Here is a 15,864-nt window from a genome sequence, read left to right as displayed (position 1 = left end):
AGGCCACGACTACAGCCCCAGACAGCGCCCAGCCCGGCAATCGAGTCGCTGCGGGGCAAGGGAAGGACAAGGCAGGTTGAAGGTGGGGGAAGGGGAGCGGGGGCAAGAGAGGCTCGCGCACACCGCCCCCGGGCAGCACGCGGCGGATAGGTCACGTGACAGGGGAGCTCGCGGATCTGGACAGAATGCGTGGCCCCGAAAAAGCCCCGTCTGGTCTCATGCGGGGGTGGGGTGGCAGGAAAGGGGATCCAGGAGGAAAAGGAGGCGGAGGTAGCTGCTGCGACGGAGTCACGTGAGGGGGGTCGGGTGGACGTGCATGGTCACGTGACGGGGGTGAGCCGAACGGGGGGCGGAGAGAAGTAGCAGAGGAGGCGGGGCGCGCGGCTTCCGGCGGCGGGAGAGGGGGGGTGGGGGGGTCTGTCCCGGAGGTGGCGGCGGCGCCATCTTGGCGAAGGGGGGATCAGGAAGTGCGGACCGCGGCGGCGGCGGCGGCGGCGGCGGCGGCGGAGCCCGGAGCCCGGAGCGGAGGCCGGAGGCGCCCGGCCCGCCGGCCCCGGAGCGGAGCGGAGGATGCAGCAGCCGCAGCCGCAGGGGCAGCAGCAGCAGCCGGGGCCGGGGCAGCAGCTGGGGGCGCTGGGGCAGGGGCTGGCTCTGGGGCAGGGACAGGGGGCGGCGCCGGGGGCCGGGGGCGGCCCGGGAGGGGGCCCGGGCCCGGGGCCCTGCCTGAGGCGGGAGCTGAAGCTGCTCGAGTCCATCTTCCATCGCGGCCACGAGCGCTTCCGCATTGCCAGCGCCTGCCTGGACGAGCTGAGCTGCGAGTTCCTGCTGGCCGGGGCCGGGGCCGGGGCCGGGGCGGCGGGGGCGGCGCCCGGGCCGCACCTCCCCCCGCGGGGCCCCGCGCCCGGGGAGCCCGTCCGCATACACTGCAACATCACGGTGAGGACCCCCGTGGGGCAGGCCCGGCCCCTCCCCCTTCCCGGAGTCCTCGTTCTCTGGGCCCCCGCCAGGCCACAGAGCCGCCCCCACCGGTGGGGCGCCCCCACGTGGGGTCTCCCTGCTCCTTGTCACAGCCCACTCAGTTTGCCACCCGGGAATCCTGCGTGGTGCTCTCCTTAGTCCTCCCCAAAGTCCGACCCCACTGTCTCCTCCACCACCTGGGGCCGCCTCCTAAGAAGCTAGACCCCTTGAGAAACACTGCAAGAAGACTCCCCCCTCCCAGTTTCTGGAACTATCCCTTCCTCAGTTTCCCCCCAAATACCCGAGGCACTTCTTGCACGCTTCTGAGACACTCCCCTCTCACCTTCTCAGCAGCTCCTTCGGGAATCTAGGCTTTGGTGCTGTGAGGAGTCAGTAATGATGATAATGATGATGATAATAACAATAACAGACTTTTTTGTAGCACTTTAAAGTTGAGCACAGAACCCTCGGATAGCAGCATCTCTTTGGACTCTTGACTTCTTCCAAGCCAGGGCTTTCAGAGACCCTCAGTTCACTGAGCTTTCCAACACCCCACCCACCCCCCAACACCCTTTTCTGGTACAACCTCTAGTTAATCTCTTCCTGCCCTGTTAGAGGGAGATTTGAAGCTTCCTTTATTTCCCAAGGATATCAGGGTGCAGTTGCATTTTCTACCTCTTTTGATGATGAACTTCCCTATTCCACCCCAGTCATCCTGTCTTATCTACTACTGTATTGTTACATCCATCTTAGTAATTCAGCCTGGTTATAGAAATCTCATAGTTAACTCTGCCACCCCAAACGAACTTGTTCTTCTCTCCCAGTGGCCTACTTCTTGCCCCACCCTTGGTGTTTTGCCCCCTTCACAGGCCAGGGAGGTGAAAGCTTTCCTAATTCAGGCTGGATGCTGGTGGGTACAGCCTTGAGTGAGCAGGTAGTTTTGTTTGGGAGCATCAAGGGGATGAGATCCAACTTCAGATCAGCTTGTACATTGTCCCCAGCCAGCTCCCAAAGCACATTTTACCTGCTAGGCCAAAGTTCTGGGAGGAAAGGCTCTGTTTGGACAAAAGGGATTCCCGTTTTCCTGTCTTCTGACTTTCCCTTCACACACACCCCTTCTTCACAGAAAATTGGGGTAAGGAGAAAAAAGTGGTTTAGTGAGATGTGATGTTAGTATCTCTCTGACAGTCTTTCTCCAAAATTGAGGCATTTGAGCTAGGTAAAGGATAGGAATCCCATCAAAAGTGCATGATTTACTAGGTATTGTGTTGCCTAATTGGCTATTTCTAGATTAAACTCCAGATTTCTCAGATATAGAGTTGCCCTCCCCATGCTTCTTTTTTCTGTTCAGTTATATGCTGTCTGTCCTGCTTGTATCTGAGGCAGTAGGTTAGCTCCAGAGAGCCCCAGATAGTCCCCCCCTTTCCATGGGATAAGGGAGAAAAGAGTCTGGATTCTCAACCAGCCCCTCTCTGGGAAATAGGGGGAACTTGGACTGTCTGCATCCACTGTTGTGGTTTAGGAATGCTGGGAATGTCGGCAGCGTAGGTTCGCTTCTCCTAAATCAGTTGTGACCTCTTGCCTCCATCCCACGCTTAGACTGTGAGGGTGGCAGGTTAACAGGGTTACCAGAGAAAAGATGGGCAAAACTGGTCACTGGGGGACAACATCTTCAGTCAGTGTTGGAAAGAGGGGTTCCCTTACACTACTGCTTTATTTTATCAAGCCTTTGGCTGAATGCTGGGAAGAGTAATTTGGCCCCAGATAAAAAACCTTATTTGTTGCGAGACTTCCCCCTCCTAAAACTAAAGTAAGCTGTTCTGATTGTATTTGTGGTCCTTCCATAACTCTGGGTTCCATTGTTTTGGGAGGAAAGGGGACTGGAATCTTGTTCTATAAACATAGGGGAATTCCCTTAGCCTAGACCTCTGGGTGGGGAATAGAACAGTTTCTGACGTCTCACTGGAAGTAGTTGTGGTCCCCTTCCATAATTTTTCAGTGACCTGGGATAGAGGAAAAGGGGCTCTGGTCTTCAAGCTTCCATTCAGAGAAGGACCCTCCCAAATCCGCCTGGTTGGACAATGATCTGCTGAGCCAGGCATTTGTGAGAGACACAGAGGGAGGGGGGGAAGGGCAAACTAGCACCTGGGAATGGGTGGGCAGGCAGAATCTGAAGTTTCCATTTTTGACCTCCCTGTCCTCTCCCCTTAGGAATCTTATCCTGCGGTGCCCCCAATTTGGTCTGTGGAGTCTGATGACCCTAACTTGGCTGCCGTTCTGGAGAGACTTGTGGACATAAAGAAAGGGAATACTCTGGTGAGGAGGGCAGGGACTTGGGCCTGAGCCAAGAAGAGAACCTGAAGTCGAGACAGATGAAGGGTGGGAATTGTCCTAAATTTAGATGACACTGTAAAATAATCGGCCTGAAGAAGACTCAGTAGGGAAGCCACCTTCCCCTAGCTAGAGGGAGAATATGTCATCAGCCCCAGGATGGGGCTTTCTAACAGAATCACTCCCATGGCCAGGTTTCCAATATGACCCAGGGTCCATGTCCCTTGGAGAAATGGATACTACTCAACCTTCATCTTGGGTCTGAGCCCTTGGTTTCTCCCACTGCACCTGGCCAGATTGGGGAGAGGCAAGAGTATCTTATGTCACTGTGGTCTACTATCCCCAGCTGTTGCAGCATCTGAAGAGGATCATCTCTGACTTGTGCAAACTGTACAACCTCCCTCAGCATCCAGATGTTGAGATGCTGGACCAGCCCCTGCCAGCAGAACAGGTGAGTAACTAAGGGGGCTTTTTTCCCTCTGGCAAATCTGTCCTATTCCCATCTCAGTCATAACCCTGTCTAAGACAGATAAGGGTGTGGCTCACTTATCTAGGGATGCCCTCCACGTGGGGGTTTCCTAGGGTTAGGGGAGGCTAGAGACCGAAACTTCTGCAGGATCACAGGTGTAGCATCACCAAAGTAAATGGTGTAGTTCCTTGCTCCATGAATGGTAAAGAGATGGTCAGGAGTAATGAACAGGCTGGTAAATTAGTTGTTCCAACACACTGTAGACTGAGTGAATGTCTAGGCTGGCAGTTTTAGACTGCCAGCCCTGAATACCCAGAGTAGTCAGAGGAGAGGATGTGTTTAGGGAACCCAGTCCTTCTACTCTTGAAATACCGGCTCTGACCTCCATCTTTTCCCTATGCACTGTAGTGCACACAAGAAGATGTTTCTTCTGAAGATGAAGATGAAGAGATGCCTGAGGTAGGTGACAGAACTGGGTTAGGAGGGTGGGGGGTAACAGTAATTTTGGTAAGTTAAAGGTCATCTGTATGGGACATTCCTGTTTATAGAATCCTGTAGAGAGGACACCAAAGGAAAAAAGGTAGGGTCATTCATTGAAGACTCTCAAGAAACACACATCATCCAATGTAAATCTAGTTCCAGCTGAGTACCTGAGTATTGGTGTGATTGGAGTTGGACGAGGTTAATGAGGGCAAATGGTCCTTGGCTGGAATATCAGGTCAATATAGGGGAAAGTCAGACTGGACTTAAGGGAAGAGGGAGTCACTAACTGCTTCTCAGGGGTAGATTCATGTCCTAGTCTCTCTGCCCTTCCCCAATTACAATACCTTGAGTCTCTAAGTATTAGGTAGGTTAGTAACTCAAGATTCATCTCAAACTTTTTTATTAAATGCCTATTCTATACAAGGTACTATGTTAAGTGCTAAAAATGCAAGAATAAACAAGGCATGAGATGGCCTCTGCCTACTCCTCTTGGGTGATAGGGTCAGTCACTTTGATTGATGGCTGTGAGGATTATATGAGATAGTGCTTGTGTAGCTCTTTGAGAATCTTAAAGCACCATATAAATGTCAGTCATTGTCATTGTGTTTTGCTCCAGACCTGTGATTCAAATGGGCAATTGTGTTAACTTCTGGTCTTTATACTAAGTTTTCTGGTGCACCAAGATTAAATGACTTGCCCATGGTCATGTGGCCAGTATGTGTCAGAAGTGGGATTTGAACCTCTGTGTGCTACATCGCACTGGCTGATGAAAGCACAGGTTGGAACCAAACCAAATGATTACGTTGTTATGGAGTCTGCTGGGTGGAATGGGGAGAATGGGAGGATCTGAAGCCTGTTCCCTTTTCCCCCAGCCCACCCACCAGCCTGGTAAGAGTTTACCAAGTAAAATGTTTAGCTTGTATGTCAGTCTTGGGGAAGACAAAACCATACAGATGGGTAATGGCAGGGAATCCAAATCCCTGCTTGTTTGGTGCTCATAGAGGAAAGAGAAAGATCAATTAGGGAAATTAGTCTCTGGCTTTTGTAACAATTTTTTCAGGTCAGCTATGCTTTATATGAACTTGATGATAAGATAGATATATCCCCTTTAGGATGGTAAAGAGTCAGGGTGATTAGATGACTTGAACATGGAGTTTAGTCTGTGGGCTATTGGTTGCCTAACTCACATCTTCACCATATACAGGGCTGGGGAGATGGTTGACTACTCCCTTCTCCCCACCAGAAAAATTTTTTTGTTTGTTTTGTTTCTCAAGGATACAGAGGACCTAGATCACTATGAAATGAAAGAAGAAGAGCCAGCTGAGGGGAAAAAGTCTGAGGATGATGGCATTGGGAAGGAGAACTTGGCCATATTAGAGAAAATTAAAAAGAACCAGAGGCAAGATTACTTAAATGTACGTGTCCCCTGGGGGTGGGGGGGTGAGCAGGGGTCCTGGATCAGGGTGGGTTTCTCCCACTGATATTGTCATCATGGCCGTGCCAGGCTTACAAGGCCTAGAATGGGATATTGACTCTCGAAATGTAGGAGGAAAGAATTAGCACTTACATCCTTAGGCAATTGCCAGGTACCCTCTAAAGTCCAAGATGTATCCCCCAAGTCCTGTAATGGTGGGAGGTTCCTATTGTCACCTCCCCTGCAGGGCGCAGTGTCTGGCTCGGTGCAGGCCACTGACCGGCTGATGAAGGAGCTCAGGGATATTTACAGATCACAAAGTTTCAAAGGCGGTAAGTCCAGCTTTGAAGAGGGGCTACTTTGGAACATTGGTTATTGAGGAAGACGGGGCGGGAAAGCAGGGGCTTTAGTGCTGGGGTGCGGGGGTCCTGAAGCTACTCAATGGGAACCTAGGCTTCTGTGAAGCTTAGGGCCTGAAGGTAGGGCCCCTAGAAGTGAGTGAGGATGTTAGACCAGTGCTGAGCCCTTAGCACTTTGCTTTGGTCTTCTAGCCCGAGGAGGGGAAGGGTCCTCCTTTCTGTTGTCCTAGTAATACTCATTTCTTCTTCTTCTCCCCTACCCCCAACCCCCAGGAAACTATGCAGTTGAACTAGTAAATGATAGCCTGTACGATTGGAACGTCAAACTCCTTAAGTAAGTGAAAAGCTTGGGGTTGGGGGCTGGGGAGCAGGGGAGTGGCTATTAGTAGAAGCCTCCAGAGCAGCCTTACTTAAATGTCATCAGCAGAGCCCAGGGGCTTAGGGAGAGGGGAGGCCAGGACAGGGAGCAAAGTTATCTGTGGCCTGGAATTGACTTGATTGCTAGCTTGAGCCCTAGATTGGGCATGGGGGTGGGGTGGAGGCCTTCTGAAGCTCTTGGGGATCAAGCAAAAGCCTGTTACTCCTTTGTAGGGTTGACCAGGACAGCGCTTTGCACAACGATCTCCAGATCCTCAAAGAGAAAGAAGGGGCTGACTTCATTCTCCTCAACTTTTCTTTTAAAGTAAGGCTGTTCTCATTTCACATCCCCCATTTTCCTGGCCTATATCTCTGCTTATCTGCCCTGTATTCTCTGTGGGGAGGGGAGGTGGGGTGGTCTGGGGTGACAGTGTCTGGCACACAGTAGCCACTTAGTGGATGCTTGTTAATTGATAGATTAACTACTCATGCTATCCTGACTTGGGTTTCTCTTCCTCTTAGGACAACTTTCCCTTTGACCCGCCATTTGTCAGGGTTGTCTCTCCAGTCCTCTCAGGAGGGTGAGTAGATGGAAAAACAAGGGATGCCCTGTGGAAAGGTGGGGATAGAGCCTGTGCCATGCACAGCTGACCAGTCTTTCCTCTCCAGGTATGTTCTGGGTGGAGGTGCCATCTGCATGGAACTTCTCACCAAACAGGTGAGCTTGTTGCCTTGTCTCAGCTGTATTGGGCCGGGGATTTCCCCAAATACGTCCCCAGGTGGGGTTTTTACAAGTTTATCACTGTCATAGATGGCAAAGATAGCACCCTGTGCCCACCCTTCCTAGATGGCTTGAGGATGCCTGTATTGTGGGTGAAGTATAGGATGCCATCCTAGAACCATTGGCACAGCCCTCACTTACCTGGGGAACTCCCTTGTGATGTCTTATTATCCCCAAGACTGGGAGGAATCCATGTCTTGACCTGATGTATCATTTCCCCCTCCCCTTCCCTGTCCTTTTCACAGGGCTGGAGCAGTGCCTACTCCATAGAGTCCGTGATCATGCAGATCAGTGCCACCCTGGTGAAAGGGAAAGCACGAGTACAGTTTGGAGCCAACAAAGTAAGGACAGGGTAGGGGTAGGGGTAGAGGGGTGTTGGGGAGGCAGGCAGAGAAAGGGTGGTGCCAGCCAACAGAATACCTCCACTGGTCCTCTCTTTAGACCCAAGGAGGGTAGAAGCCATCATTGTCCCTCGTATTAGTTGGGAGGGAAAGGGGAGCCCTGAGATATCCACACTGGGGAGCCAAAGTGGTGGCCTTAGGAATTGAAAAGGAAAAAGAGGTTGAATACTGTTAAAGAATGTAGAAAGGAGAGTATAGTGTCTTATGGCCAACCGCATAGCCATCTATCCCTGCTGCTTCTGTTTAGTGTAGCACCTGGCACATAGCAAGTGTAATTGCATGTTGATGGCTTGTTTGCTTTATACTTTGGGTTATTGGGTAGGATAAGGAGCTAGGAGCCAGATAAGCAGACAATAGCCTTCTGCATTTGTATTCCTGAAACTCTTGTCCTTAGAGCTGCTGGAACAAGTCATACTGTCATGCATCCTGGGTCTGCTACTAAATCCAATCTCAATAGGGCTCTCACTGCTGCACAGAAATCTTTTAATTCTTCTCAAAGTAACTTTTACATTCCTACAGTGGTAGTTTCAAATCTTACTTCCTCTCAAGCCACTGCTACCACCCCAAATCCCAGTTTCTCAGCAGGTGACTTCTGTTCTTCCTTTACTAAGAAAGTCAAGGCCCTCTTTCATGATCTCCTTTAGCTTTTCATTCCCTCAGAATTACTCAGTGTCTTCATTCATCCTTACCTCTTTTGTTCCCAGTCTGTTAAAAAAGGCCCTTCTTGGGGCAGTTAGGTGACAGCGGATAGAGGTCCAGCCTTGCAGTCAGGAGGACCTGAGTTCATATCTGGTCTGAGACACTTGACCCTTACTAGCTGTGTGACCCTGGGCAAGTCACTTAACCCAAATTGTCTCACCAAAAAAAAAACACCCTTCTTTTTGCTAAGAATAATCCTTCTACTTACATTCTTGATCCTGCTGCCTCCTCTCTCTTCCAGGAGCTTGCCCCATTGATCATCACTTCTCTTCATTTTCATTTTCTCCCTAGTAACTAGTTTCTTCCCCACTGCCTATAAGCATACTTCAATCTCAGACCTCAGGTCTTAAAACAGATTCTCAACCCTTCCATTCCCACAAACCCTTATCTCTTCCTTTTCACTGCCAAACCCCTCAAAAAAGGTTCCTGCCTCTTGGCTTCTAAATCCTTTCCACACACTTACTTTTCCACCTCTTGTAATCTGTCTTCCAACCTCACTAGACTACAGACTATTCTTTCAAAGATTAATAATGATCTCTGTAGTCTTGAACCCACTGGCCTTTCTCAAGATCAGATGAGATAATGTATTTTTAACACTTTGCAAAGCCTAAAACAGCATATAATGTAAGATACTATTTCCTTAGTCTTCATCCTCTCTGACCTCTGCAGTTTTGACTGTTCTCACTCTCATTATCCTATATGTGTTTATGGATTTACAACCAGGAGTATTAGAGGTCATCTCGTCTAATGGCCTCACTTTCCAAATGACAGACCGAGGCCCAGAGAGTGGTTTGCCCAAGGTCACATAGGAAAAGGGGCAGCTGGCTGGCACAGTGAATAGAGCATTGGCTCTGGAGTCAGGAGGACCTGAGTTCAAATGTGGTCTCAGACCAAACACTTGACACTTACTAGCTTTGTGACCCTGGGCAAGTCACTTGACCTTGGATTTTGGTCACACGGGGAGAAGCTGAACCAGGACTGAAACACAGGTCCTCTGACTCCAAGACTGGTGCTCTTTTTTTTGTGTGTGTGAGGCAATTGGGGTTAAGTGACTTGCCGAGAGTCACACAGCTAGTGCGTGTTGTTACGTGTCTGAGGCCAGATTTGAACTCAAGTCCTCCTGACTCTGTGGCTGATGCTCTATCCACTATACCACCTAGGTACCCCTCTGGTTCTCTTTTCACTGCCCTGTACTGCCTAGGCTTCTGCCAGTCACCATGCCTCATCCCCTAAGGGTGACTATGCCCCCAGGCTTGTTTGGAGCTCTCTTCTCACCTCTCTGCAGGTAACTCCAAGCATCTTTGTCATCAGCCTTGATTTCTCCCCAGAATGTTAGTCCTTCACTGCCATTTGCCTGCCAAATGTTTCCACCTGGGTAGCCTGTTGGCATCTCAAACTCAACATGTCTAAAACTAAACTGCTGTCTCCTTCACCCTCTCTCCATCCAAATCTGTTCCTTCTCCAAACTTCCATACAATTATCCATCATCCTTCCAGTCTCTTCACTTTGTAACCTAAGAGTCCTCCTAAGCTCATCTTCACCTGCCACATTTGGCCCATTCTGCCTCCACGGTGTCTCTTGCATCCTTTGCCAGCCAGTACTCTAGTTCAGACCACCACCATCTCTTGCCTTAGCTTCTATAGTAGCCTCCTAATTGGTCCGCCCAATTCTAGCTTCTCCATTCTGTGAGCTATGAAAATAGTCTTTCCAAGGCACAGATGTGAGTGAGTATGTCATTCTCCTTGTTCAGGAGCTTTAGGGTTGGTGTACTCAGTTGCCTCTGAGATGCAGTACAAGCTCCTCTTGACCCTTAAGCTTCCCCACAATCCTACTCCAGCTTTAACCCATTTGTCTTCTTTTACATTACTTCTCTTCCAACTCAGAACTCTATGGACCTATGAAGTCTGAAGCTTAGATGCCTTATGTTTCTTTTGCTTTAACTCAGGGGTCAGCCCTCGATTAGAGCCCTCCCAAATTGCCCTCTTTCCTTTGTTATTATCGCTCTCCCCTCCTCAGACATTCTTGAATGTGCTTACTTGTGTCAATAATTGTAGCTCCCTAGTAGAATAGAAGGCTGTTTGAGGGCAAGGACTTGTCTTTGCACAGTGTATAAGCTTAATAAGTGAATTGAACATAGAATTGAGAGGGGAGAACAAGGCAACAAATTTCGTCCTCATCTTATTAACTGACTGCTCATCTTTTGAATATTCTCCAGTCTCAATACAGTCTGACAAGAGCACAGCAGTCCTACAAGTCCCTGGTGCAGATCCATGAAAAAAATGGTAAGATTAAGAGGGTCAGGTAGAGAAAGGCTAACAACCCACATGCTCAACCTTGGGAAGGGTATGCCATATAGGGCCTTCCCCAATCCACATGACTGCTTTCAGAAGGGGAGGGGCAGGAAATAGTCTGTCTTTATAACTTCTCCCCATCCCCCTCACGTCCCTTTTCCTTGTCACAATCTGAAGGAACACATCTGGTCTCTCCTTCAGCCATCTCAGATAAGAAGCCATGTCATTCTCCTTTTTTATGATGTCCAGGGAAGAAATCATCCAGATTTGCATTCTGTGATCTCCCATCTCTTCACTATAGGGACATCCTTCCAGGGATCAAACCTTCCCTTAGGAGGGGTGCCAAGATTGAAGAGGTGGGGCTAGCCTTTGGGGACACTACTGCTGACAGTATGCTTTGCTTACAGGCTGGTACACACCCCCCAAAGAAGACGGCTAACCCCGGAGTTTCTTCCTCCTCCCTCCCCAGGCACCACTGGACCAATTACCTTTGAATGCTGTATTTGGATCTTACGCTGCCTCTGTGGTTCCCTCCCTCACTCACTCTTTTCCTGGACGTGATAGCTCTGCCTATTGCAGGACAATGATGGCTATTCTAAACGCTAAGGAAAAAACAAAACAAAACACAGAACTGTTTCAGATATTCAAGACTGACTTACAAACCAACCACCACCTTGCTGGAACCCTTGCTAGCAGGCATTCTTATAAAAGAAACTTTTGAGCCTTCTTATATTGCTGGAAACTCAGCTGTGCTCCAGACTAGAGCAGCCTCCTTACCTATGCTATGGATTTTTAATTTATTTTCTCTTATTTCATGTACACTGCTTTTTTTGGTTACAGTGTATGATGGATGTGTATGGAAAAAAAATGTATCTTTGGGAAAACAATTACAGTTTGTTAATTTGAAGATGCTGGTCTTGACTCTTTCATTGTTATTTTTATTCCCACATGCCATCCCCTGAACTATGTGGTGGGGGGTGGAATGTGGGACACGTGGTGTTCACCTTGAGTTTTGGTATAGAAGGTGGAGGCCACATGCCCCTGGCAAGGGGGGGAGGGAGATTTGAAGCTTACCCTGGGTCCATCCTTTGGCCATGATGTCTCCAAAAGGCTTTTAAAGCAAACAGATTTTTAATCTTTTATCTTTTTTTTCCCTTGGAAGAAAGAGCCACCTAGCCACTTTTGACCTGCTGAAATACACTCAGTGGCACCTTCAGTGCTATTAGGATTTTCTTTTTTTCCCTTTAGTTGGAATATTTTCAAATTCCTGGAAAAGGAAGCATGGAGGCTGCTTCATAGAGTTGTGTAAAGGGGCAAATAGAAGAGTAGAACAAGGTAGAGGCCGTTGTCATCCAAGTGTATATTTGTCTCTTCTGGTCTCGTGGGCTCTGCTACAGCTATTACGTAGTTATTGATGTCCCTCCCTCTGCTAGTGTCCTGAAAATATCTCCTAGATCAGAGCATCCGGATAGCAACATTCAACAACCCCTCTGGTCCCCACCTTCCTGTTACTCTTGGCTACCATTAGGTCAGTTGGAAAAAGACCTGGCTTTGGTTTGTGAAGGAATGCTATAGAAGGAGTAGTTTGGTTGGTTTCTCAGCAGAATATCTCATAGGACTGTCCAGAATTGGAGCTGATTAAAAAGGAGGTAGCCTGGACAATGGGGGTCCAGCGTCCTCAGGATTTGAGAACCAGGGCTCTGGTGTCAGGAGGGATGATTCCTAGTAGAATCTGGATGTGCTGAATAAACACTCCACATGCTAATGGTAGCCTCAGATTTCTGGGCTTCCCAGTTTAGGTGCTACCAGCCTCCTTCTGGTATCTCCTTGTCAGCAAGGCAGCTTAGGGGCCAAGGTAGCCACTCCTGCTATAAGCCTGTGCCTATAGGCAGGTTATTGAAGGAAGCAACAGAACCAGGCTAGGGATGCCTGAGTGAGGCTCCTGGCCTCAGGCAACTTAGGACTCAAGTCATCTGGTGGCAGAAGGAAGGGGTCCTTGACTCCTCCCATGTAGGCTTTGGAGAAAAGTGGTTGGGGGAGGGATGTAGTGTCCAGACTGTTAACTACATTTGGGATGTTCGTTTGTTTGTTTTCTTTCTATTCCATTGAGGGAAAGAAAGTTTTTGCTCCAGGTGAATAGAAAGGGTTCACCAGCCACACTCAATGCTGCTCTAACCCCACCTTCACCTTGTTGGGTATTCCAGAATAAAATGAGTTTTGTGGAACAGGGGACATAGGGGAAATCTCATTCTGAGGAGGAGAAATCTGGCTTTCAAGGCCTCTGTTGCTTCCTCTCCTAATGTCTGTTACCAGCCCTGGCTGGAGTATAGATTGTGTTTTAGTAGAGTGTACTCCATGCGCTGTTCTCTGCATAATGTTTTTTGTAATGTATTTTTCTCATCTACCAAAGGATGAAATGGAAATAAAAGTTATTTAAATAGTTTGGCTCTAATAAAGTTATTTAAATATTAAAGAGGTAAGTTCATATATAAGCTTTACTTTACTGTAGGGAAACAGAACCGATTGGGGGCAGGTAACTATCACCTTCAAGTGGTACAGCAATGAAAGGGACATCTTAGTTGTCCAGCCCAGCCTGAACAGACCTCCTTTTATCTTAACTGTCAACATCACTCTAGCCATCTTGCTATTGCTGCCCTCATCTACAGATCCAGTCTTTTCTGGCTTACTACCTTTCTCAGACAACCATACTCAATCAGTACTATTACTGCTAGAAAGGTCAGCTCTCTTCCACTGTGGTTCCATTCGCCATCCTTGTGACCAAAACAACTACTCCTGTCTACTACTACCTCTGTTAGAATCCACATCTGATAAGGGTCTGATGGCCAAGTTATAGAGGGAACTAACACAAGTATGTAATGCCAAAAAAGCCATTCCCCAGTAGATAAGTTGTCAAAGGAGGTCAAACCATTCTCACAAAAACTGCAACTATTAGTAACTACTGAATGTTCCAAATCACTACTACTAAGTGAAAATCTTATAAATCAAAACTACATGACTTTTCTAATTCCCTGACTACCTACTTTGTATTTACTTTGTAATTAATTCTGCATTTAGTTATATATGTACACATCTTCCCCCAACCAGAACATAAGCTCTTTGAGAGCACAGTGTGCTTTACCTTTTCCCATATACTTAGCTCAACACAATGCCAGACACACAAAAAGTGCTTAAATGTTTGATTGATTGAAAGATGAGACTAGTCAAATGTTTGAGGGGCTGTATGGAAAGGTCTTATATAGGCACCTAACTTAAGATGTTGGGCAGAAAGGTATTTATTTTTGCTAAAATGACTTCCCCATCTTTTACTAACTCTTTTTAGAGTAGTAAAGATTGAGGAATAGCTAAAATCATTTGTGGTACGTGGCTATAATGGAATATTACTGTCCTATAAGAAACAAATGAGCCTCTAGGTGGTGCAATGGATAGAGTGGTGCGCCTGGAGTCAGGAAGACCTGACTTCAAATCTGGCCTCAGACACTAGCTGTGTGACCATGGGCAAGTTTGCCTGTTTGCCCGTTTCCTTATCTATAAAATGATCAAGAGAAGGAAATGGCAAACCACTCTACCACCTTTGCCAAGAAAACCCCAAAAGGGGTCATGAAGAGTTGGACAAAATTGAAACGAATGAACAGTTAAAAAAACAATGTGAGCACAGAGAAGTGTGGTAAGATTTGTATGAACCAATGCAAAATGAAGCCAGCAGAACCAGAAAAACATACAAATGATCAATAACATAAATGGAAAGAACAAAATTAAAACTAAATGTTGTCTAATTGTAATGACCAAAAAAGAATGAGATTGTACCTTCCTTATTTCCTTCCTGACTACGGGAGAACAAACACTACATATAACCACGTAATAACGTCAAACTTGGTTGATGGGTCAGTTACTGTTTTCAGTTCAGTAACTATTTTTCAAAATGCACATGAAAACATGCTGAATCACTTTGATGCATGTTTACTTCCAGGTGGAACATTTTATCAATCATTTAGTGCTCTGTTTGGAAACTAGCTCCATCAGACCTTTACTCAGCAATTCCTGGGATGCTACCTGGGTTGGAGAACCCTAGATCTTCTGTCTCTAGGAAACCATTGCAGGGGTGATAAGACTCCTTTCAGAATCTACTGTATGTTGCTTTGTCAAAGAGATTGTTGAATTCTTTAGAACTTTTCCCTTGGACCACTTCTAACTTTGCCTTTAGACTTGCTCATGAAGTCTTCATAGCTGTAAGACTTTCTTGTAAGAATAAGAAAGGGGTGAAACAGTCATAAAAACTGTCTTTCAATTTGTTAGTGAGGCAGTGGGAAGAGCCAGGAACTCATGAAGCGTCATCATGTTATATAAGGGCAAGAAATAAAGAAATCTTGTCTATGCCACCCTTACCCACACTGGAACAGGTGATGGCAAAGTAGGGAGCTCAATTTCAATAAGGAAGGTATAGCTGGACAGTTTCAAAAAATTGTGGTACATGTACGATGGAGTACTAGTTCAGAAGAAATGTTACTCCAGAGAAGCATGGGAAAATATACGAAACACTACAGAGTTAACCAAGCAAACAATATGAGACCGAACATAAAACAGAACAAAACCCCAAATGGTCATTGTGATTATAATAATAACCAAGGTTAGCCTTAGAGAAGAGCCGAGTTCCTGAAGAGAGTTCCTTTTTTGCTGAAGTAGGGGATTAAGGGTGTGGAATATTGCCCATAAAGTCAGGCCTGTTTGGTTATGCTAAACTGTCCCTGCACCTTTTTTTTTTAAATTCACACAGGACGGTTTACTGGGTGAGGGAGAAGGAATAAATTTGGAAGGTGACATCAAAAGACAGCAATAAAAATAATGGGAAAACATCTGTAGGTTGTATAAGTGGACTACAGGATTAATGTAATTGGACAGTGTGACATGGCAGCCAAAAAAAAAAACCCGAATGCAATCTTGGACTGCTTTGAAAGTCACAGCTTAGAGAGACAAAGCGAGGATATTCCAACATATTCTGACATGGTCAGACCAGATCTAAACGACTATGTTCAGTTCTGGGCACCAGAGTTTGTAAAGGACCCTAAGCTGGAGAGAGGATGGGGAAGGGCTTTCAGCCATTTGAGGATTAGTTGAAGGAATTGGAGACGAGTAGCCTGGAGAAAGGATTCATTTGGAGCATGATCGCTATCTTCGAGTATTTCAAGGACTGTCATGTGGAAGAGGGATTAGACTTGTTTGACAACAGGTGGCAGAATTTGGAATAATGGCTAGAAGTTACAAAAGGGCAAGTTTGGGATTGATGATATCAGAAAACCTTTGGCT

At 47.2% G+C, this 15,864-nt stretch overlaps 1 protein-coding gene across 1 annotated transcript; it reads left to right on the top strand.

The window, feature by feature from the left end:
- The first annotated feature begins 494 nt into the window (after positions 1-494).
- UBE2Q1 (ubiquitin conjugating enzyme E2 Q1) lies at positions 495-11,449 on the top strand. The gene is made up of 13 exons (XM_020991648.2): positions 495-936; positions 3,169-3,273; positions 3,635-3,739; positions 4,166-4,216; positions 5,515-5,655; positions 5,902-5,986; positions 6,287-6,347; positions 6,605-6,695; positions 6,893-6,951; positions 7,040-7,088; positions 7,397-7,492; positions 10,467-10,533; positions 10,950-11,449. The coding sequence occupies exons 1-13, from the start codon at positions 571-573 to the stop codon at positions 10,979-10,981; spliced, it is 1,308 nt and encodes a 435-aa protein (XP_020847307.1). The 5' UTR covers positions 495-570; the 3' UTR covers positions 10,982-11,449.
- Positions 11,450-15,864: the final 4,415 nt, after the last annotated feature.

This window comes from Phascolarctos cinereus, unplaced genomic scaffold (assembly GCF_003287225.1).
Source record: "Phascolarctos cinereus isolate Bilbo 61053 unplaced genomic scaffold, phaCin_HiC Scaffold_5;HRSCAF=322, whole genome shotgun sequence".
In the NCBI taxonomy this organism is placed as follows: domain Eukaryota; kingdom Metazoa; phylum Chordata; class Mammalia; order Diprotodontia; family Phascolarctidae; genus Phascolarctos; species Phascolarctos cinereus.
Note: the sequence above shows the minus strand (reverse complement) of the source record. Positions and strands in the feature narration are given on the sequence as shown.

Bases quoted from the DNA above. Each gene is read 5' to 3' on its own strand.
- UBE2Q1 (XM_020991648.2), top strand. From the start codon at position 571: ATGCAGCAGCCGCAGCCGCAGGGGCAGCAGCAGCAGCCGGGGCCGGGG. The intron at 3,274-3,634 runs GTGAGGAGGGCA...TACTATCCCCAG, and splicing joins TAAAGAAAGGGAATACTCTG to CTGTTGCAGCATCTGAAGAG. The intron at 5,987-6,286 runs GTAAGTCCAGCT...CCCAACCCCCAG, and splicing joins ATCACAAAGTTTCAAAGGCG to GAAACTATGCAGTTGAACTA.